Source organism: Oncorhynchus gorbuscha, linkage group LG02 (genome assembly GCF_021184085.1).
Source record: "Oncorhynchus gorbuscha isolate QuinsamMale2020 ecotype Even-year linkage group LG02, OgorEven_v1.0, whole genome shotgun sequence".
NCBI classification, from domain to species: domain Eukaryota; kingdom Metazoa; phylum Chordata; class Actinopteri; order Salmoniformes; family Salmonidae; genus Oncorhynchus; species Oncorhynchus gorbuscha.
The window spans coordinates 68,305,668-68,327,516 of NC_060174.1; the positions used below are offsets into that span (position 1 = coordinate 68,305,668).

General features: G+C 43.7%; 2 protein-coding genes across 3 annotated transcripts; one reads left to right on the top strand and one right to left on the bottom strand.

Moving 5' to 3' along the window:
• The first annotated feature begins 2,909 nt into the window (after positions 1-2,909).
• LOC124008264 (fibroblast growth factor 18-like) lies at positions 2,910-9,911 on the top strand. Of its 2 annotated transcripts, none has more exons than XM_046319418.1 (5): positions 2,910-3,622; positions 4,953-4,998; positions 5,096-5,273; positions 7,599-7,705; positions 8,027-9,911. In XM_046319418.1, exons 1-5 carry the CDS (start codon positions 3,591-3,593, stop codon positions 8,312-8,314), a joined length of 651 nt encoding a protein of 216 aa, XP_046175374.1. In that variant the 5' UTR covers positions 2,910-3,590; the 3' UTR covers positions 8,315-9,911. The 2 variants fall into 2 exon arrangements, with proteins under 2 accessions (XP_046175374.1, XP_046175381.1); XM_046319425.1 differs by having other exon boundaries at positions 2,911-3,622; positions 4,953-4,992.
• A 129-nt stretch (positions 9,912-10,040) lies between these two features.
• LOC124008249 (F-box and WD repeat domain-containing 11-B-like) lies at positions 10,041-21,150 on the bottom strand. The gene is made up of 13 exons (XM_046319393.1): positions 20,960-21,150; positions 19,151-19,213; positions 16,764-16,986; positions 15,303-15,489; positions 14,994-15,084; positions 14,750-14,887; positions 14,429-14,547; positions 14,051-14,300; positions 12,407-12,525; positions 12,163-12,273; positions 11,764-11,842; positions 11,517-11,681; positions 10,041-10,971 (listed from the first exon to the last, which is right to left on the bottom strand). The coding sequence occupies exons 1-12, from the start codon at positions 20,996-20,998 to the stop codon at positions 11,520-11,522; spliced, it is 1,581 nt and encodes a 526-aa protein (XP_046175349.1). The 5' UTR covers positions 20,999-21,150; the 3' UTR covers positions 10,041-10,971; positions 11,517-11,519.
• Between the last annotated feature and the right edge of the window lie 699 nt (positions 21,151-21,849).

Here is a 21,849-nt window from a genome sequence, read left to right on the forward strand (position 1 = left end):
ATGTCTGACAACTTGAATGTGAGGTACCGCTTACCTAAAGTACTCTGCATAGGCTGCACTATTGTAGCAGAACAAGATGGTTTCTCCCATGGACCCAATAATCCTACAATTCGTGCCAAATGAGACCATGGCACTGGGTATTACAAGGATAATTGAAATGACACCTACAGACAATATGCAGTAGGCATAGGCTATTTTAGTCTGTGTAATTACACTAATGGGACCACTTTGAACATTCTGGATCTGGCAGTGCATGACGCACTCACTCAATTCACACTCAAACGCACTGGAAAGAATGAAATGTGTAACATCAACTCTACTGACCCTGATTTGACCTCTACCTCAGGTGCCAGCTAAGGTAGTTCATCATCCTTAAAGTGAGAAAAGAAAACAGTGGATATCTCTGTGTATGTGAGAGAGAGAGAGAGAGGGGGGAGAGTGAGAGAGAGGGAGAGAGAGAGAGGAAGGGAGAGGGGGGTAGTAGGCGTTAGTATGGTTGGCTGACCGTATGTCTGCGGTTCTGTGGTGGAGGGGAGTGAGGATCTCCTGGTGTTGTTAAACCCCTAAGAAATGTTCTTTTTGGATTCTACTCTTTGCTTACATACCTTACGCACACCCACCCTCCCCCTCATTTCCAACTTTCTCATTCCCTTTCCTTTTCCATTATGTATTTCATAACCTTAACAGAATTTAAAACTAAATAACATGGCAGGACTATAGGCTACTACTGTGTCCTTCATCAAATCAAATCAAATCAAATGTTATTTGTCACATACACATGGTTAGCAGATGTTAATGCGAGTGTAGCGAAATGCTTGTGCTTCTAGTTCCGACAATGCAGTGATAACCAACAAGTAATCTAACTAACAATTCCAAAACTACTGTCTTATACACAGTGTAAGGGGATAAGGAACATGTACATAAGGATATATGAATGAGTGATGGTACAGAGCAGCATACAGTAGATGGTATCGAGTACAGTATATACATATGAGATGAGTGTGTAGACAAAGTAAACAAAGTGGCATAGTTAAAGTGGCTAGTGATACATGTGTTACATAAGGATGCAGTCGATGTTGTAGAGTACAGTATATACATATGCATATGAGATGAATAATGTAGGGTAAGTAACATTATATAAGGTAGCATTGTTTAAAGTGGCTAGTGATATATTTACATCATTTCCCATCAATTCCCATTATTAAAATGGCTGGAGTTGGGTCAGTGTCAATGACAGTGTGTTGGCAGCAGCCACTCAATGTTAGTGGTGGCTATTTAACAGTCTGATGGCCTTGAGATAGAAGCTGTTTTTCAGTCTCTCGGTCCCAGCTTTGATGCACCTGTACTGACCTCGCCTTCTGGATGATAGCGGGGTGAACAGGCAGTGGTTCGGGTGGTTGATGTCCTTGATGATCTTTATGGCCTTCCTGTAACAACGGGTGGTGTAGGTGTCCTGGAGGGCAGGTAGTTTGCCCCGGTGATGCGTTGTGCAGTCCTCACTACCCTCTGGAGAGCCTTACGGTTGAGGGCGGAGCAGTTGCCGTACCAGGCGGTGATACAGCCCGCCAGGATGCTCTCGATTGTGCATCTGTAGAAGTTTGTGAGTGCTTTTGGTGACAAGCCGAATTTCTTCAGCCTCCTGAGGTTGAATAGGCGCTGCTGCGCCTTCTTCACGACGCTGTCAGTGTGAGTGGACCAATTCAGTTTGTCTGTGATGTGTATGCCGAGGAACTTAAAACTAGCTACCCTCTCCACTACTGTTCCATCGATGTGGATAGGGGGGTGTTCCCTCTGCTGTTTCCTGAAGTCCACAATCATCTCCTTAGTTTTGTTGACGTTGAGTGTGAGGTTATTTTCCTGACACCACACTCCAAGGGCCCTCACCTCCTCCCTGTAGGCCGTCTCGTCGTTGTTGGTAATCAAGCCTACCACTGTTGTGTCGTCCGCAAACTTGATGATTGAGTTGGAGGCGTGCGTGGCCACGCAGTCGTGGGTGAACAGGGAGTACAGGAGAGGGCTCAGAACGCACCCTTGTGGGGCCCCTGTGTTGAGGATCAGCGGGGAGGAGATGTTGTTGCCTACCCTCACCACCTGTCCCCCTCTCAAACCATGAGCAGTCCTCCAATGTACCCATCATGTTTGTGTAGTGCAAATGCAATGGTAGCCTACTCACTTGACACACAGACTAGACGTAATATAGTAAACGAAAATCCAGGATGATCAGTGGATTGGGTGGATATATAATGCGAATGTCTAGTAACCCAAAGGTTGCATGTTCAAATCTCATCACAGAAAACTTTAGCATTTTAGCTAATTAACAACTTTGTAACTACTTACTACATTTTTTATAGCTATTTTGGAACTACTTGGCATGTTAGCTAAGCCTTCCCCTAACCTTAACACTTTAACCTAATCCTGACCTTAACCATTTAACCTAAATCCTAACCCCTAGCCTACTAACATTAGTAACAACAAATTGGGATTCGTAACAAATAATATGCATTGCAAATTCGTAACATGAACGAATTGCAAATCAGAATATATCATACGAATTGTAGACTAATTTGTAACATATCATATGAATTGTAATTTGAATCTTTAAAATTAATACATACAATACTAAACGTAACATATCATACTAATTTGAGCGTCCCAGGTTTGTGTTTACTTATATAACCATACCAAATATAACATATTATACTATTCCCAGTGTCCCAGATTTATGTTCACTATGTTATGTCTAGTCTATGTGACCAGTCTAGATGTCTGAACCACTTTTAATTTTCCTCGGTGTCTGCTAACTCACTGGGTTCTCTGAAAGTCGCATTGCCATTGCTCGATTTACTAGGTATTGCTATGACTGACGTTTTCTGTAATCTGTTCCCCTTTCTACTCCGCCTTCGCCTCTGTCCTGCCAAGTGGTCTCGTCTCCCGCGGGACACACCTATATCATCACTGGGATTACACCGGCCGTGTGCCGCCTCCCCTTCCCCGCCACTACTCCTCTCATGCCCCGCTCTCACTCCCCGAATAGACTTTCCGTGATACTAGGAATTGCTGTTTTTCTGAACGACTATACGTGACAAATTAACATAGATTGTCGGACAAAGAAAAGTGATATACAGAAGAAAGAAAATAAGACAATGGGAACTAATGGACAATGGCAATACAAGTGCAACTGAGTTCTGCGTGTAAAATAAGCCTATTTTACAATTTTCTCATAGAAGCATTGTAGGCATAGCTGTAGAAACATACTAAGTTTTTTTTAAAGGAGGCAAACCTGCGAAAAATCCTATTTCGCCAAACACCTGTCATGATTTCAGAGAATTGAACAAACTGGACATACCCAGCGCGCATTCGCTCAAGTTTTGGCTACATGATACCATTTTTGCAGAGCAAACCCATTCCCCTCCGCCAGCATTCTAACCGATGTGCTCGGCATGCTCTGCTGATGCCCGCAGGAATTACCGCAGGAGTTGTTGCAGTCCCCCAAACCCTTCTCAAACGAACGGATTACAGACAGCACCAGCTAGAGATCCTCGGTAACGGTGCCTGACTTTTGCTGGCCGGGTAGCTGCGCGGGACGAGAGATGAGTTCCCTCCTCTCTACACTAGTCATGTTGTAAGTTAAATGTGCAGTAACCCTTGATGCGCAACCTACGGTTTTCTGGAGAGAAATGAATGGAGGTATTGTGTGTGTGTGTCAGCGCACATGTTTCTCTTCATGCATGCTCTGACCATCAGTCCAGCACAGCAGGTGTGGTGTTTCGTACACCATCATATAGGGTGCATGTTCTCCTTTACCCATTGTAATAATGAAAAACTATTTTCTGAACAGCTAACTGAAATAGAAACGCCATCTGTTTTTCCAATACCAAGTGGTGGTGGAATCTTTTATTTTGTTATCAGTACAATTCCTCTGAGGCTGTTCCACATGGTAGCATATTGCTCCTCTGGCCACTCAACCATGTCCCATGACCCAGACACCTCTTTTCATTCTCCCCAGACTGAAAGACCAGACATTTGTCACTGGCAGAAGGTCTGCTAACGGGTTATGAATGAATGAGTGGATGTACAGTACGACTGTGCCTTATTGGTGTCTTTGATGAGTGTCTGTGTTCAACAGGATCATGTGATTCGTGAAGGGGATTATCAGCAATTAGCTCTTCCCCAAATTAGGGCATCAATCCACTTTAACCAAACCTAAAACAATTCTGCCAGACTCGTTAACGAATCTTACATTTACAATGACAAATTTACCTTTAAAGTGTCCCTGTCACCCCCTTGTATCTCTCAAAATTACTCTCCACTTGGTCAGATTTTTACAGAGGTTTCATCTGAGGTAACACAGAAGTAGAACAAAAGTAGCATTGGAGCCCAGACATCTGTGTGTGCTTTGGGCCAGCTGTAGGCTGCGTTCCAGGCATCCCTACATCTGGACAGCACAGGGGGTATGGGGTCCCCTAATGAGCACAAGGCCAGGGGGTACAGGAAGATATGAAAGAACACTCTCTACTGCTAACGTGTCTGCTAATGTTTCTCCTGCTCTTCCCCCTCTTTATTTAAGATGGAGGTCAGCTTTATTTGTGTGCTGTAATCTATGTATCTATGCATGTGCTGTGTGTGCTGTATTTATACAGGGAGCGATAAGAGATTGAAGTGCTTAGATAGATGGCTGGACGGATTAGTGAATATTGATATCCTATTAGCTCATCATAGATATGAGCTGAGCTCAGCAGCTGTCCCTAGAGAGAGACAGCATGGCCACTGTCTGTTGCTGTGATGGTTTTATCTAGAAATGACCTTTTTTGGAGGCATAGAGACGGGTTTAAAATTGGTGGTGGAGACAGAAAAGAGGCAGGAGTGTGGCAGACAGACTGCTTTTGTATTATTTTGGGATGCAACAATACCACATGTAATCTCAATGCAGATCCATTCTCCCCTTCTCTCAGATCTGTCCAGGCTTTACTGGTGGTCTGCAGCCCCCTGCAGGTAAATGTGTGTATACAATTGTATCCATTATGTTTTCTAATATTCCATTCTGAATAAAGTCTCTCATTCTAACCACATGCCTGTCTGTTTTGTGGTGGCACAGGTCTTAGCGCATGACCATGTTAATTTCAGCGTATACGTGGAGAATCAGACACGGGGTCGAGACGCCATGAGTCGCCGGCAGCACAGAGTGTACCAGCTGTACAGCAGGACAAGTGGCAAACACGTGCAGGTGATGGGGAGGAGAATCAGTGCCAAGGGAGACGATGGGGATAAATATGGTAAGATATAGTACTACTACTTCCTACAATATACAGACCACTCCAATACAAATCAGAATCAACAAGCAATCATTTCCTCTATGTTATCATACCTACAGTACATGGCCCTCAAAATCATGAAGTAGCAACCGGCCAGACGAGCCTATGACACACAGAGAGAAATAGAAAGATGGCGCAGCGGTTTCTGTGTGGTAGACTCAGTCCCGATATCAATAAGGTCATCGATTTCCCATTTCCCCTGCTATGTTGCTTTGTTGTAGGGGGATGGAGGGGGGTTTGGGTAGTGAGAGGGAGACTAATGTTATTGATTTGGTTTGACCTCTGTATTGTGGCTACATCTATGAACTAATTGCATGTAACAATCCCCCCATCCCGTCCTATGTGCTCAATATCTATGCCCTTTCCCACATGACAAAATATTACAGTTTACTATATAATACTACAGTACTTTCTGTAGTAAACTGTAGTATACTGTAGAATCCTATACTCCACACTGTAGTATCCCTCGATCATGTGTAGTACTTACTATGTAATTTCGTAGTATACTGTAGAATACTATATTTCACACTGTAATATCCCTCAAACACATATAGAACTTACCATATAATGTTGTAGTATACTATACTACATACGGTAGTAGCCCTCGATTATGTAGTGCTTACTATATAATTCTGTAGTATAATGTAAAATACTATAGTACACACTGAAGTGTCCCTCAATCATGTGTGGGTCATTCCACGAAAAGGGTGCCTTTTCATGGACGTAGAAATTATGCACCAATATTTAATTTGAAAAAGCCTGTTATATTCAATGAAGTGTAGTTTAATATAGACCAAATAGAGAATAAAGTACATCTTTAATATGAATAAAGGCTTTCTAAAGTGCCAAAATCCAGTATTTTGACACGTCCCTTCGTCAACCCTGTGTCACTTCTAGGACAATTTCAACCCCCTTAATCCCGAAAATGTATCCGCGTTTCACCATCATTCTAAATGCCTAGTTATTTTTCTGCTTTGACAAAGTCATTTCTGAATATTATTATTTATATTCATAATATTAGTGACGCATTTACATCTGTCCCTCATGTTAAGGTCAACCCTGTTATGCAAACAATTTACCCCTTTAAAATAATGGACCATTCCACCAAGTTAAATTATTCACAGCAGGTGACATCATTTGGGTCTTCTGAACAGCATGGTGGAAAAGGAAGGAAGTCTTCTCTCTCTTTTTGGTCTATTTATAATTGTTTTATCATCTTTGACTGAGATGGTCGAGCTTAACACATCAACCCTGTAAACTCAATTCACGTTAGGGAAACTTGAATTTGATTTATCTTTCATCATGCTCTTCACCACATGGGGAGTAATGGCCAATCTTCACCTAAAACCTGTTATCGTCAACCCTGTTAGAGGCCCAATGGTAACTTTATCAGGTTGATATTATATGTGAATTCATTTGTACAAGGGATACTAGATCAATGAGAAATTATTAGATTTATCTCAAAGATGAGTTTAATAAATATTAGTTAGGCAGTTACATAAGTGTCTGTAACAGGGTTGACATTGTGGTTCAAGTGCAGATAAAATGCTCTTAGTTCATAGGATTTTAATGCCTGAGATGTAGAAAAAGTATTTTTCCGTAGGCTAAAATATATTTAATTTCTTAAAAGTTTGCATGTATCCAAAAGACACCCATTTCGTGGAACTTAGTAATGCTTAGTATAGAATTGTATAGTATACTGTAGAATACTATTGTAAATACTGCAGGATTATCCACAAAAAACAATGTAGTAAATACTACAGTAATATCCACAAAAACACTAGTGTCTGCAAAAATACTGCAGTTTTTTAACAATAGTAGTACTACAGTATTTTATTTGCATATACTCCACCCATTCCCCTCCCACATATTCCAATTTGTGCCACTCACAAGTGAGACACCTACATGTCAAGTATATACCATATATTGTGTTCCCTACAGGTTATAGAAAAGAGCAGAAGCTTTGAACTATCCATTCATACTCCAGTCTTACCGACAGTGTATGACTATTTTAGTATTTATCCAGCAAGTTTCCTCAAGGAGAAAGCCCCCACTTCTGTGTCAAAGACAACACAACAAACACACTATAATGTGCATACTACAGTAAATACTACAGTAATGTCTACAAAAACACTACAGTGTATACTACATTAAAGTCCACAAAAACACTTCAGTGAATACTACAGTACATAAATATAGTAATACTACAGTATTCATGCCATACTATAGCATTTTGTCATGTGGGCTCTTACAGTCTGTATTTGTGTGCCTCTGTCTCTTTCCAAGCCCAGCTTGTTGTGGAGGCTGATACTTTTGGAAGTCAGGTGAGAATCCGTGGTAAAGAGACCAACTTCTACCTGTGCATGAACCATCGAGGCAAGCTGGTGGGGAAGGTGAGACAAATACCATTCTAATTCTGACTCTTGCTGCACGTTCCTTTTAATGTATACATTTAAACAACCTGGAGTTATTCACTTTGCATCTCATATTGACACTACCAGTGCTTGACTTGGGCAGGAGCTTGCTGGAGCGGAGTACCGGCCCCTCAACATGTCTACTGCTTGAGCTCCTGTTCCTTTTATAGAATATTAGCTCAAAAGTATTGTTGAACCCCTGCACCTAAATATAGTTTTGGCAGCCAAAATGAGTGCCGGCACATATTTCAGTCCAAGTCAGACACTGGAAATGATCATATATATGTGTGTGTATTCCAGAAGGCTAGTAATCGCAGTGCAGACTGTGTCTTCGTTGAGATGGTGTTGGAGAACCACTATACAGCTCTGATGTCAGCACGCTATACGGGCTGGTACGTGGGCTTCACCAAGAGGGGGCGCCCCAGGAGAGGCCCTCAGACACTGCCCAACCAGCAGGACGTTCACTTCATGAAGCGCCTGCCCCCCGGGGAGCAGCCCGACCTGCAGCCCTTCCGCTTCACCACGGTCAGCAAGAGAAGCAAGAAAGTGAGAGGGACCCGACCCACAGCAACTACAGCACCTACATAGTCAATGCCACACAACATACCCAAATGACTCAACAACTGTCCTCCCGTGTGAATTGAATGTAAGGAGTTTGCTGGGCTGAACCCAGGTAAAGACCTAAGTAAGTGGTGCATAGTACAATATGTGCATCTAAAGACTTGGAGCTAAACAATCTGACCACATCAGGGAAGATGTTGTCCTTGCCCTTTTCCTCCCCATTCCAGAGACAGTGTTGTCTCTAAGACTGTTGAATTACAATGTACAGTGCCAACCATTCTAGTTAGGCCACAGAAGACAGCTATACTCAGTGTTTGTTTCCAGAGGCACTAAAGTTGAGCTACAAAAGACGACTGAACCATAGCGTTCAATAGCGAATATCCGTGTTTTCAACATCCCAAAGACAACTGGTCAACTGTTCAGTATCAAACACCCGAACCACCAAAGGCGACTGTAGCGTGTACCCAACACAGAGGGACAGTCAAGGTTTCTCAATGCATTATTTGTATGTTTTGTCTTCATACGACTTAGGAGCTACTGTTCCTGCCTTTTCACTAATACAGAAAGCTGCTGTAACATAGTATAAGATAGTACACGATCTTCAGTCTGTCTCGTATGGAAATATTTAAGAATTGTTGAAACTATATGCATTTTATTACCATTGTTATTACAATTATTTATTTAACTTGATGGTATGATAGCCGTTTTAGACCAATGGTATTGCCAAACAGAATACAAACATATGGTCCTAAAATGTTACCGGTTTGCGATATTGTGTGATACTCATTATCAATATGCTAATCCACAATTGTTTCTCTCAAAGAAATGTAAATACTCAGTGTTTGTGGACCATACAGGAAATGACTCATAACCTAACCTTGACATTGCAGGCACCATACTCTTGGTCATTGAAGTTCCATTAAAAAAAAAGTACAAGTGCCATCTAGTGGTCACTGGAAATGGGAGCATCTGCACAGAACATGTGCCAAACCACAGTCCACTGATTTATCCCTTGGAAAACAAGCTGAGCCTTTAGTGACCTTCTCAATGGAATGCAGCTGCCAATACATGTTGAAAACTGAATGTGAAAATTAGCCAAATAACATGCAGGGAATATCTACACGAACATATCTGAATGTATCTAGTTGTGAGGAGTACAGCCCTTTCATAACTGGATCAAGGCCTCAGCCACACTCCACCATGTCATTTCCTGCAGCTGGGATGTCTTTCCCAGGCAGGCAGCCTGCACAGCTCAGACACGTGGGCACTAGTACGGAGGAGGGCGGGGCAGGAGGTAGTTTCTCACTGCCCAACACCATGAAACATTTTCTTCAGAGAATGTGCGAGGCAGAGAATGGGCTGGACGTGTGTGTGGAGGAATGTGGGTTCCAGTGCATTACTGCATTCCTGATCACCCTTTCTGGGTACCAGCATTCCGTCTGCAGACGGACTTTGATCCTCCCCTCGATACACTACACACACTAATTCGGAGTTAATAATATATCCTAAATTCTCTAGTTTCTTGCCAATTTCCAGAGCCACACTCATTAAACCAAAAAAATGTGAAACACACAACACGTCCTGCTGGTCATTTTCAGACCAGGCCTCCCTCTCTATATCAAGATTATATTTAATAGACTAGCAATGGGAGGTTCACTTCAAATGAGTGGTGGTTTAGTCTGTACATACAGTACCGATGGCATAGATGCATGATACTGAACAAGTACATTACTCACACTCTGGTTTACACTCCTTCACATTCAAGTACTTTATTCTTATTCATGTTTTTTTTCCCTTTAAAAAAATCTTTTCAATATACAACACCATTTTAGACAAGACAATTCTGTTTACAACTAATTTCAGCTCAGTAAGGGGTCATTCAGAACCTAGACAGGCAGCAAGAGGGGGGGGGGGGGGGGCAGGACAGAGAGAGAGTAAGTGAAAGACTAACGCAGGGTAGAGAACTAAGGATGAGAGGGGGTGAATTTGAGAGGGGTTTGGAGAGAAGAAAAATTCTTAGTACAAACAAACTAAATTAATTGGGTCAAAAATAAAAAATATATAGAAAAACTTAAATAGGTCACTAGCACACTTGTCCCATCACTTATCCATGCAGTACTGTCTTCAGGGGAGAGGAAAACAAAAAAAAACAGCTCTTCCACAATTTTTTTTTTACCAAACAAAATGAGAAAATAACAAGATAGATATGTCCTTGGTGCCCAAAGGGGCGGGCCTGAGGCATCTGTCACTCAGTCTGGATGAAGAGCCCCGCTGAGTTGAGCCCCGGCCCTGCCTCCTTCCTTCCTTCCTTTCCTCCCCAGGGCATCTTTAACAGGCCGTTTCCAATCCTCTTTCTCAGTTCCTCCAGCCATTCAGTTCAGATTCCTTCATGTCCATGTCTGTACTCGGTCTTGGGTGACCAGAGTAAGAAGAGTTGGGCCTTAGAGTGTGACCTAGTAGACTCCGCTTTGTGTGCGATTTGGTTGGGGGGGGGGGGGGGGTGTAAGGGGCAATGTGTTTGAGCACCGAAGGCCCGATGAGGGCGGGACGACCCCTCCACACGAACACCAGGAGGAGGACAGAGATGATGCAGCAAGGATGGAGTGGAAAGTGACCTCTGACCCTGGCACATTGACTTGGCCATTAGGACTGTCCCCGCACACACACATCACATTCCACCGAGCCTGCCATGCAGAGAGAAAGACACACTCAGCAAGTAATCCTGTAGATGTGTTCAATTTAGGTCAGGAGTCCCACCTCCAAGCAAAGAATGAAGTTGGAGTTGTAAATGAGCTGCAGTGCATACCCCACCCTTTGGTAGAGTTAAAAGAAAAAGGGTGGGAGGCTTAAAGATAGAGTCGGCAATGCAGAAAGTAAACAGCAATTTCAGGTCAACTGAAGCCCACCCATATGCACAGTCTTGCATCGCAATCCTACTTCCACTATTGATCCTGTACGGGTGTCACTTCATTTATTTGCCTGTAGGAAAAGTGTGTGTGTGTGGGGGGCTGATGAATCAAATATTTGTTTTTGTATGAATCTGGCCTGCAAAATATAGACGTGTGCTTGCTTACTTATCTTAACTACCGAAAAGCCACACAATTTGAATCAGAGCATCTTGTTCATTAAAAATATCACTTTAGTTTGTTGTATTTATTCCTATTGTGTGTAAGTTCTGGTGAGTGTATGCAGGCGCATACTCCTGACAGTGTGTGAGAGTCGTGTGTACCTGCTATCTGGAGATGTATGTATACGTGCGAGAGGGCGACCTGCCCTCAGTCTGTCCATTGGTCGACACGTTCAGGAAGTCCCAGATGAGGATAGTGTCGTCATGGGAACTGCTGATGATCTGGAATTCATCAAACTGTAGCCGGAATACACGCCCAGAGTGCTCCTGAAAGACCGTCAAATTCATCAGTATCCTTTACAATAACCATCATCTCCACCATCATGCTCTAGAACCAAGCTAAACTCACCACCAGTGTGCGCAGACAGAGGGTGCTGGCAGGGGCACGAGGGTCCAGAGCAGCTTGTAAGTCCCATACTTTGATTTTACTACAAAGGAACAGCACAGGCGCACACACCCTCTTAACATCATAATGGAAACAGTATTCAAGTCTCGTCAGTGGATACGCTGGAGGACCTCATACTCCGGCCTATAAAAGTTTGACTAGCAGCCTAACAAATTCACTCTGATTAACAGGCCGAGGCCAGGATTGGGGGGAATCAGGAGTCTGAGATCAGCAGTGACAGAATAACAAGGATTAACAGAGGTCAAGTGCAGGATTAGAGTGAGGGAATAAAGCCATTAACAGTCAGATCTCCATTAGTAGTGAGAGATCAGCTCAGCCACCGTGAGATGAACCCTCCCTTACCCATCGTAGGCTCCGCTAACGATCCTTTTGTTGTCGAAGCGAATGCAACGGACCAACTCCTCATGGCCTTCCAATACCCGCAAACATGCCCCGCACTCAATATCCCACAACCTGAGGAGAGAGAATCCGCGTTAGTTTAGTAACATCATGACAAAGCACGTTCCATCTCCCGGTTACAGATTCTATAAATATAGACCAGTAAGAAACACCCAGATGAATATTCCACCCTCAAACACACACTCACCGGATAGTGTTGTCCGAGGAGCCACTGACCACTAGTCGGTCTCTGTACTGCAGACAGGCAATGCCTCTCTTATGGCCATTCAGCGTACGTACAAACTCGCACGTGCTGGTGCTCCACACCTGGAGGGGCGCCAAGACAAAAACACACACCACCCAGAGGTCAACACAAAAAAAGAAGAGGCATTTAGCCTAAATAATCCTTCATGTCAACACTAACAGTTGTTACTTTTGAAATCTCTTCCTTCCTGTTTTCTTTCATTAGAATGCTTCTGTACTAGACCGGACAATGAAGCTGCTGAGAACAGTCTGCAGCCAGAGCTATAATCCAGCGGTACCTCTGTCTTCACACACACACACGTGTCAGAGGGTGACACTGTGCAGCTGCATGAAAACATGAATGTAAACACAAAGGTATAACAGTGATACACATTTAGGGGTGTCAAGTAACACTCCCCCTCCCAAACACAGATATTGCAGTCTGCCGTCCCTCCCTTATTACTTGGGGAATGTTTTCAGAGAGCTGGGGCGTAGTGTGCGGGAGACGGCTCGGTACGGAATGCCTTGGCCCGTCTCCCAGGGCGATGGGTGGGCTAGCCAGGGTCTCTTTGTTCCTGGAATCCTGGCTGCCCACAAATCCACCGTCTGGAATACGGGGAGGTACTGGGGAGCTGGGGATGAGACTGGGGTTGGGGCTGAGACGAGACAGACATGCAGGGCCACAGTTTAACCCCAGGAAGAGACAAGACGTCAGCTCTGGACTCTGGGTTCAGTCAGTGCTTCCCACAGCAGGCCTCACACTCTGGGCTAACTCAAGCTCTATGCTGCCCTCTACTGGACACGTTGCACAACCAGAATGAGAGGATTTGGTAGGTTTGGGTAGGGGACACTTGATAGGTGTGGCTGGCTTGTATTTTGCATTTCAAGTATATACTGTGAATGAACAATGACAAGCAGTGATGGGGAAGATAACTAGCTTTTGATTAAAACCACCATGGTCATGCAGAGCAGGGGGAGAGAACTGAAGCCACTCATTTATCATTCTAGCTCACAGGAAGATAAACACACATACACACACACACACACACACTAGCCAAGAAATCAAAGCCCGGGTGAATAACGCTGATTGAGCATTCAGCTGATTGAGCATTCAGTAGATTCTGCTAAAGCAATGTATAGTCATTCCTTTTGTGGGGTTCAGTGTGCTGAAGTATCATTCAGACAGACATGAACCAAGTTGATGCCAAATGGTTGTCTTTGCAAGATCGGCAACATCCACAGGCAGAAGATCTCTACAGCAAATAAGGAAACACTTTTATTTTTTATAATTAAGACTTTTAAGATCACGATGCACAGGATCCAGTGTGTTGGACATGCTAAGAATGTCTCAAGAAAGGATCCCTAAAAAGTTACTCTGGAAAATACAAGGAAGGCAGACCAAAGACAACATGGTGACAGACTGGTGGCTGAGCTGGATCTCTCATGGGACGGGACCCAAGCTACAGCAAAAAGACTGTAGTGGCAGAGGGTGCTGCGGCCTTAGTCTTCTTTGGCCCTAGTGGGATCTAAGTGAGTAAGTCTTGTGCCACTGCAAAAGTACTAGAAAATATGCTCGTGAGTTGAACTTAGGTCATCGGGGAAAACTTGCCTTGATGGTACGGTCACCGGACGCTGACACGATGTACTTGTCGTCAAAGTCCACCACGTTGACCGCTGCTCTATGGCCGACCAGCACGCGGCGCAGACTGATGTCTGTGGGCGAGGCCATGTCCCACACGGCGATGGAACGGTCCTTCGAGCACGTCACCATCAGACCGTTACAGAACCGCAAGTGGAGAACCGCCTCGTTGTGGTGGATCAGAGTGTTCAGCACCTCCCCAGTGTTCACATCCCACACCCTGAGACACCGAGAGAGGGATCATCAACATCTGTCAAACACAACATACCACATGCCTCTCGAATTAAATAAGCTGTGGAGCTTCCTGGAGCATGGGTAAGAGGGCAGAGCGGGAGAGGAGTTGCTGACCTGACGGTGGAGTCTGAGGACCCGGTGACGATGACCCTCTCATCATACTGCAGACACAACACTGAGCCTGTATGACCAGTCAAGATCTTCAGACACTCCAGAGACTGCTTGTCCCAGATCTGCACAGAAACAGAGGGAGAAATTCACACAAAAATCATATTTATCAAACTAAATGTACTATGCGTTGCATTGACACATTGCAAGAAGCTTTCTTGTTATACAATTTCCATATTTAGAAATCGTTTATTCAAAATATCCAGTAGACATTAGATTACCCCCCCCCCCCGCGCTCTTCAATCAACATCAAACAAGAACGCCGACCTTGATGGAGTTGTCTCTGAGGCCGCTGATGATCTTGTCGTCGTCATACTGCAGACAGTAAACCCCCTTACTGTTCTCTGAGCGACACTGGATCCGCTGCAGATTGTGCCGACCACACCTCCAGTTGGCCTCAATAGTCTAAAGAGAGCCGGGGGGGGGGGGGTTAGTGAATGGGAAACACAGGAAAGATCAGTGAGAAGAGAGGGAGGTTGGAGGGGACAAGGGGAGCAGCAGAAACACTCACCTCTATGTCCTGGATGATTTTGGGGTACAGGGAGCGGTAGTAGGAGTTTGGTGGGACTTCTGTCGTTCGATTCTTGAACAGGTACTTTTCCCTAGAAGAGAGAACACATTCACAATTATTTATTTATTTTAAAACGACCAAATATATTCATCTCCACAACATCAATTGTCTTTTCCTAAGGTGAAGTTGCTTGGATACATTCTATTATGTCGATTGTTGAGAACAGTTATTGATCCATTCTACTGGTGATCTGAATGAAACTCATTGCAATTCAGGGTGGCCCGGCCGGTGATCCCAGTCTGTACTCACCACTGGTGCCTCTCTGACAGGCCTTTCCAGAGGGGGTCTGTACGGACCATACGCTCTATGAGTTTCTTCCACAGCATGCCCTCCGAGATGACCCTCTGCCACTCCTTACACACCAGCTCTGCCGAGCACAGCGAGCGCGCGTCCAGGAAGGACAGGATGTTCTCCGCTATGTGGTCCAGACCCTGAGCTAGAACCACAAGGAGTAGAAGTACTCATGTAATTGTGAATGTGTGGATGAACTGAGCCTGGGGTGTGTTCATTAGTCAGATGCCGCAGCAAACAATTGCAAAATGTTTAGCCTAATGAAAAGGTTTTGCCCACGTAAATGAGTTTATTGGACAAATTCAGGTAGGTCCCTACCGGTTTCAATAGCTTCAGTTTGGTTCCTAGTCAATATACACAGCTCTAAAGTAGTTTCCTTTGGAGCATTTACTGGTGGCGAGGTAGAAGTTATTGGTTGTGGTATATTCCGTATAAGCGCACTCATTTTAGAGATGTGACAAATGGACAGTTCTGTGTTTAAAAACAGACATTTTTGTATCAGTTTACCGTTAAAATGAAGAGAAAATGCCCAAATTCCACTTCAATTCAAAATGCAGAGTAATGGCCTTATTTCATATGGCCGGGCAATGAAGTTTTATCGACCAAGGTCATATGGTTGAAAGCGCCTCGGATATGACATATTTGGTTGTCTAAGGGTACACTACGACTTTTTAAATGCCGACATGAAACCTTCTCTAAAGATAGTTTGAGTGCCCCTGAAGTGGGATTTTCTCTGTAAAGGAATGACGCTTCTGAAGCAGGACTCACATCCATCACTAGGAGACCATAACTGTCAATCAAACAACCTCGAGCTGCCTGCGCGTAGCCTGCCTGCACGCAGACCACTGACTCCTAAAAAAAGCACTTTAAGGTTTGTTAAATACCGTAACTTACCAAGGCGTTTAGTAAAAAGAAAACATCTTCCGCTATACCGAGACTGTTCTCGGAAGAACGGCAACTAATCAAACACACGCATCTTTCATAGCGAGGTAGCAAGGGACGGAGAGAGAGGGGAGGGGCACAGTACAGGCAGGACGGCCACTTGGCAGGCAGAGTCAGAACAGAGCACTAGGCCCATCTATCGGCATTCAAAAGCTGCATCTCGCAACGGCATGCTCCATTTTGTCATTTCTTGGCTGGCAGGGCATATGATCAACGAATAGACAAGGATATTATACACGCAACAGACTGAAGCCTGAACACACAATCACAGCATTAGCAAAGAGAAAAAGCAGGTTGGCCAGCTGCACTGATTTAAAATGTCTGAAAATAATATTTAAAAAAACAATTTTTCCATTTGTGATTTCTTAACATTAAGGATCCCAATTTTGTTTAAACATTTTCGCATTCACCCCCCTAATATAACACATGACGAGGCCATGCTATTAAAGTAATATCAAACTGCAGTGTGAACCATACCTGGCAGTGCAGTGATAAAGTCCCTTTGGAGCATGGGTTTGAGGTAGGAGTTGATGTGGCCGTGTTGATAGTGGCACATGCGTGAAATCAGGTGTTCCACAAACTCCACCTGGTCAGCCTCAGACCACTGGTCGAACAGCTGGATGCACACGTCCTTCTCCTTCTCATAGTTCCCTTCCGATGGCCGCTTCCTTAAGCCCGTCATCGGACCATTGGTGATAGTCTGAACACAGAAATGGAAGGGTTATAAACCATCAGTCCACAGTGGTGTGTACTGTAAAAATGTATGGACTCTGAGATCCATGTCAACTGAAGCTCTTGTCAAATGAGAGACGGGCTTTGGGCCTTGATAAAGCTAGTCAGTGTACAGAACTCTATGGGCCGGTTTCCCAGACAATCTCTATTGAGTGTTCTTTTTAAGTCCAGTACTAGAATTAATATACAGTTGAAGTCGGAAGTTTACATACACCTTAGCCAAATACATTTAAACTCAGGTTTCACAACTCCTGATCTTTAATCCTAGTAAAAATTCCCTGTCTTAGGTCAATTAGGATCACTATTTTATTTTAAGAACGTAAAATGTCAGAATAATAGTAGAGAGAATTATTTATTTCAGCTTTGAATTCTTTCATCACATTCCCAGTGTGTCAGAAGTTAACATACACTCAATTAGTATTTGGTAGCATTGCCTTTAAATTGTTTAACTTGGGTCAAACCTTTTGGTTAGCCTTCCGCAAGCTTCCCACAATAAGTTGGGTGAATTTTGGCCCATTCCTCCTGACAGAGCTGGTGTAACAGTCAGGTTTGTAGGCCTCCTTGCTCGCACAAGCTTTTTCTGTTCTACCCACAAATTTTCTAATGGGATTGAGGTCAGGGCTTTGTGATGGCCACTTCAATACCTTGACTTTGCTGTACTTAAGCAATTTTGCCACAACTTTGGAAGTCTGCTTGGGGTCATTGTCCATTTGGAAGACCCATTTGCGACCAAGCTTAAACTTCCTGACTGTTGTCTTGAGATGTTGCTTCAATATATCCACGTAATTTTCCTGCCTCAATGCGATCTATTTTGTGAAGTGCACCAGTCCCCCCTGCAGCAAAGCACCCCCACACATGATGCTGCCACCCCCGTGCTTCACGGTTGGGATGGTGTTCTTTGGCTTGCAATTCTCCCCCTTTTTTCTCTAAATATAACAATGGTCATCTATGGCAAAAAGTAAAAGTTTTGTTTCATCAGACCAGAGGACATTTCTCCAAAAAGTAAAATCTTTGTCCCCATGTGCAGTTGCAAACCGTAGTCTGGCTATATGGCGGTTTTGGAGCGGTGGCTTCTTCCTTGCGGAGCGGCCTTTCAGGTTATGTCGTTATAGGACTCATTTTACTGTGGATATAGATACTTATACACCGGTTTCCTCCAGCATCTTCAAAGGGTCCTTTGCTGTTGTTCTGGGAGGGATTTGCACTTTTAGCACCAAAGTACGTTCACCTCTAGGAGACAGAACACGTTTCCTTCCTGAGCGGTATGATGGCTGCGTGGTCCCAAAGTGTTATTACTTGCGTACTATAGTTTGTACAGATGAACGTGGAACATTCAGGCGTTTGGAAATTGCTCCCAAGGATGAACCAGACTTGGACTTGTCTTAGCTGATTTCTTTTGATTTTCCCATGATGTCAAGCAGAGGCGCCGAGTTTGAAGGTAGGCCTTGAAATACATCCACAGGTACACCTCCAATTGACTCAAATAATGTCAATTAACCTATCAGACCAGGCCATGACATAATTTTCTGGAATTTTCCAAGCTGTTTAAAGAAATAGTCAACTTCGTGTATGTAAACATTTGACCCATTGGAATTGCGCTACAGTGAATTATAAGTGAAATGATCTGTCTGTAAACAATTGTTGGAAAAATTACTTGTGTCATGCAAAGCAGATGTCCTAACCGACTTGCCAAAACTATAGTTTGATAACAAGAAATTTGTGGAGTGGTAGAAAAATGTTTTAAAATGACTCCAACCTAAGTGTATGTAAACTTCCAACCTCAACTGTATGTCTGGGAAACTGGCTTTACATAATGAATCCGGCTTTGGTGTGTGTGGATTGCCTCTTCAAATTGCCATGACGTTGTGCTCGGAGAAAGGTTTTTGATGACACTATAGTCTGGCATTAGTACACACACCATTTCACTGCCCACTGGAAACCACAACGAGATTGTCAATATTGATGGCACTATTGATGGCACAAGGCACACCTTAAAGATAATTATGAAGACATAAAGGGGAGATACGCTAACGGGTTGTAAATGTGTTTTTTTGGAGGTGGACAAGGCTAATATACTATCATTACGCATCGGTGACTTGTCTGGCCGTGGACCCATGGGTCTGTTGCCTCACCTTGAACACTATGATCTTCTTTGATGAGAGGTCATCTGTCTGGGAGTCCATGAAAGTGGTGTTCTGAGGGAGAGAGGCCATTGGTAAATCACGAGACATTATTCATTAACATGAACACACAGCCAGTCCAAACCTTCTGGCCAAAAATGTACAACATCCAATGTACCATGGGGGACCAATTACAATGCCAGCAGGCTTGTCATCATTTCTCATCTGAAGAAACAGTCAGTCAAAGTAAGCTAATTGTTTAAGCATGGGGGACTGGGTTCAACATTGATATGCATTAGGTATTAGCAGAGGCTTGGGTTTGAAGAGGGAGGGAGGAATCCATGGCTTGTCAACAGCTGCCCCTTATTCAGACCCGCAAAGCCATGTCAATCTGACATGTATTCAGAAGATTGACATGAAATCTGATAAAGAAATCAGACCTTATAGGGTTGGCTGTGAGAGGCGACACCAGATGGTATGATAATTCCATTTAAAACAGTCCCGGCTGTGTCTAAATGTGATCCGTCTTTGTGTCCTCCTAGGAGAATGTGGGTATGTTTGTTTGGGGCAACAGATTATCTACAACTGAACCTAAACACATGCAGCCATTTGTATTTAGCTGACATTACTCCTGCCTGTATCGACATTAAGTGATTGTGCCATATGCCACAAGCCTAGATTGGCACGCTTTGTCCAATACAGAAGCATAGGACTAGGATGCTAACGTTACTTTGCAAGACAGCCAGTGACCTATTATGTGATAGCAAATCTTTGCCTATATGTCACTGGCTAAGGTGACAAAACAGAGAACACCGTCTGGAACAAGATGCACCTTTGTAGTAGATAATCGGCTGACATTATCCACGGATGGCTAAATCAAAAATAGCGTCACGATAATAGTTACCCATCAGAATTGTATCTAACATCACGTTCATTTCTGAATAGCTAACCTGACTACCTGGCCTTTTTGCCTGACGAGATTGTCATACTGACTTGTTAGCTTGCGTTACCTACCCAGAAAATGTAGACAAAACTCCAGCTGTTTGCTTCGAACATATCAAACATAATTACTTGTTTATTACGCAAGCTGACGTCAGCACTTCCTCTAAGCATCTCGAAACGCCACTGATTCACAATGACAGAAACTCTAGTGTTCAGTAATGGACAGAGTGGGGAGTGCCTCTTTTAGCTAACGTTAGCTATACATATATTTATCTATGTGCGTGGTTGACAATCAGGGTAGTTTATGTACCTAGTCGGCTAACAAGAAATCGTTAGCCAATGGTTGGCGCTCAAGAAACAGTACACATTTATCGGAAACCTAACTTTGTTTAACCTGGAAAGCTTGTGGCTAACTTGGAGTCGTACAAATGGCGCAGCGGCGACGCAGTGAGATCCAATCGCCTAGCTAGTTCCTTTGCTAGTTAACTGGTTAGCATGTAAGTATTTAAAGACGGGGCCACTTCCCGGCCCTTTCTCGTACTAGCAGACTCACTCCTCGTCCTGTCGACCTCTACCATTCGGATGACAATCATTCACTTCCCAATCATTTCCAAAATCATTATGGTGTTACCTAGAATAATTACAAACATGAGCCACGGGTTAATGTTAGATCAGACATCGGGCCCTCCCTCTACTCGCTAGGTAGCGAATGGTACTACTAGCTAATGTTAGCTAGGCATATTCTATTTTGTATGTCATCTCGGCTCTCCCGTTTGTTCAAAATCGTTTCGATCGGTTCTACTCGAGTGTTAATACCATATTACGCACTCCGACATCGATATTATGGGGCAGAAAGTAATCATCCAATCCAAAACTCACCATCAGCTCCAACGTTTTGTCCTCCATCTCCGGCTCCATATTGTTGCTCCCCGAAACTCGCTCGCTGCGAAAATGGAAACCCAACCCTGAGTCGGCGATGGGCCGCAGATCGTGTGACGTCACATAACACAACTGGACTGGGGTTTCGGGGGTGGGTTCACTGAAGCATAGACTTCCTTGGTTGGTCGAGAAATTATAAAGAAGGTATTGTCATTCTGTGGTTGGCGCTTTTCTGCTGCTAAGGGAAAGAGGTTGTGCTTGTTCGAGGGTCGACTTCCGCCAGGTGCTGCTCAGATGATCTGATCTACAAATCACCTCCACTTGCAAAAGACTGATTACAACAGTTCATGATGTAAAGATTAGCAAATCTACACTGTGTCTAGAATTGGGAAAATGAACATTACAATTATATTGAAAGTTATATATTATAAATGGTCTTCCCTTGATGCATCCCACAGCTAATTACTGTTATATTGGCACGGGCTGGATATAAATATGTCACGTAACTTTCCCGTTTAACAGCGAAGAGAATACTGGATGTACCAAGACATTCAATAAACTAAAATTCCTGTTGGAAAAAAATGCAAAGGGTAATATTTACTTTGTGTATACTAAATAAGCCCTGAATCAAACAGCACACACCTGCAGTCACACACACACACACACACACACACTGCTCAAAAAATAAAGGGAACACTAAAATAACATCCTAGATCTGAATGAATGAAATATTCTTATTAAATATTTTCTCTTTACATAGTTGAATGTGCTAACAAAGTCACACTGTGCGGCCCCCCAAAGAAATGCCACCCCACACCATGACGGACCCACCGCCAAACCGGTCATGCTGGAGGATGTTTCAGGCAGCAGAACGTTCTCCACGGCGTCTC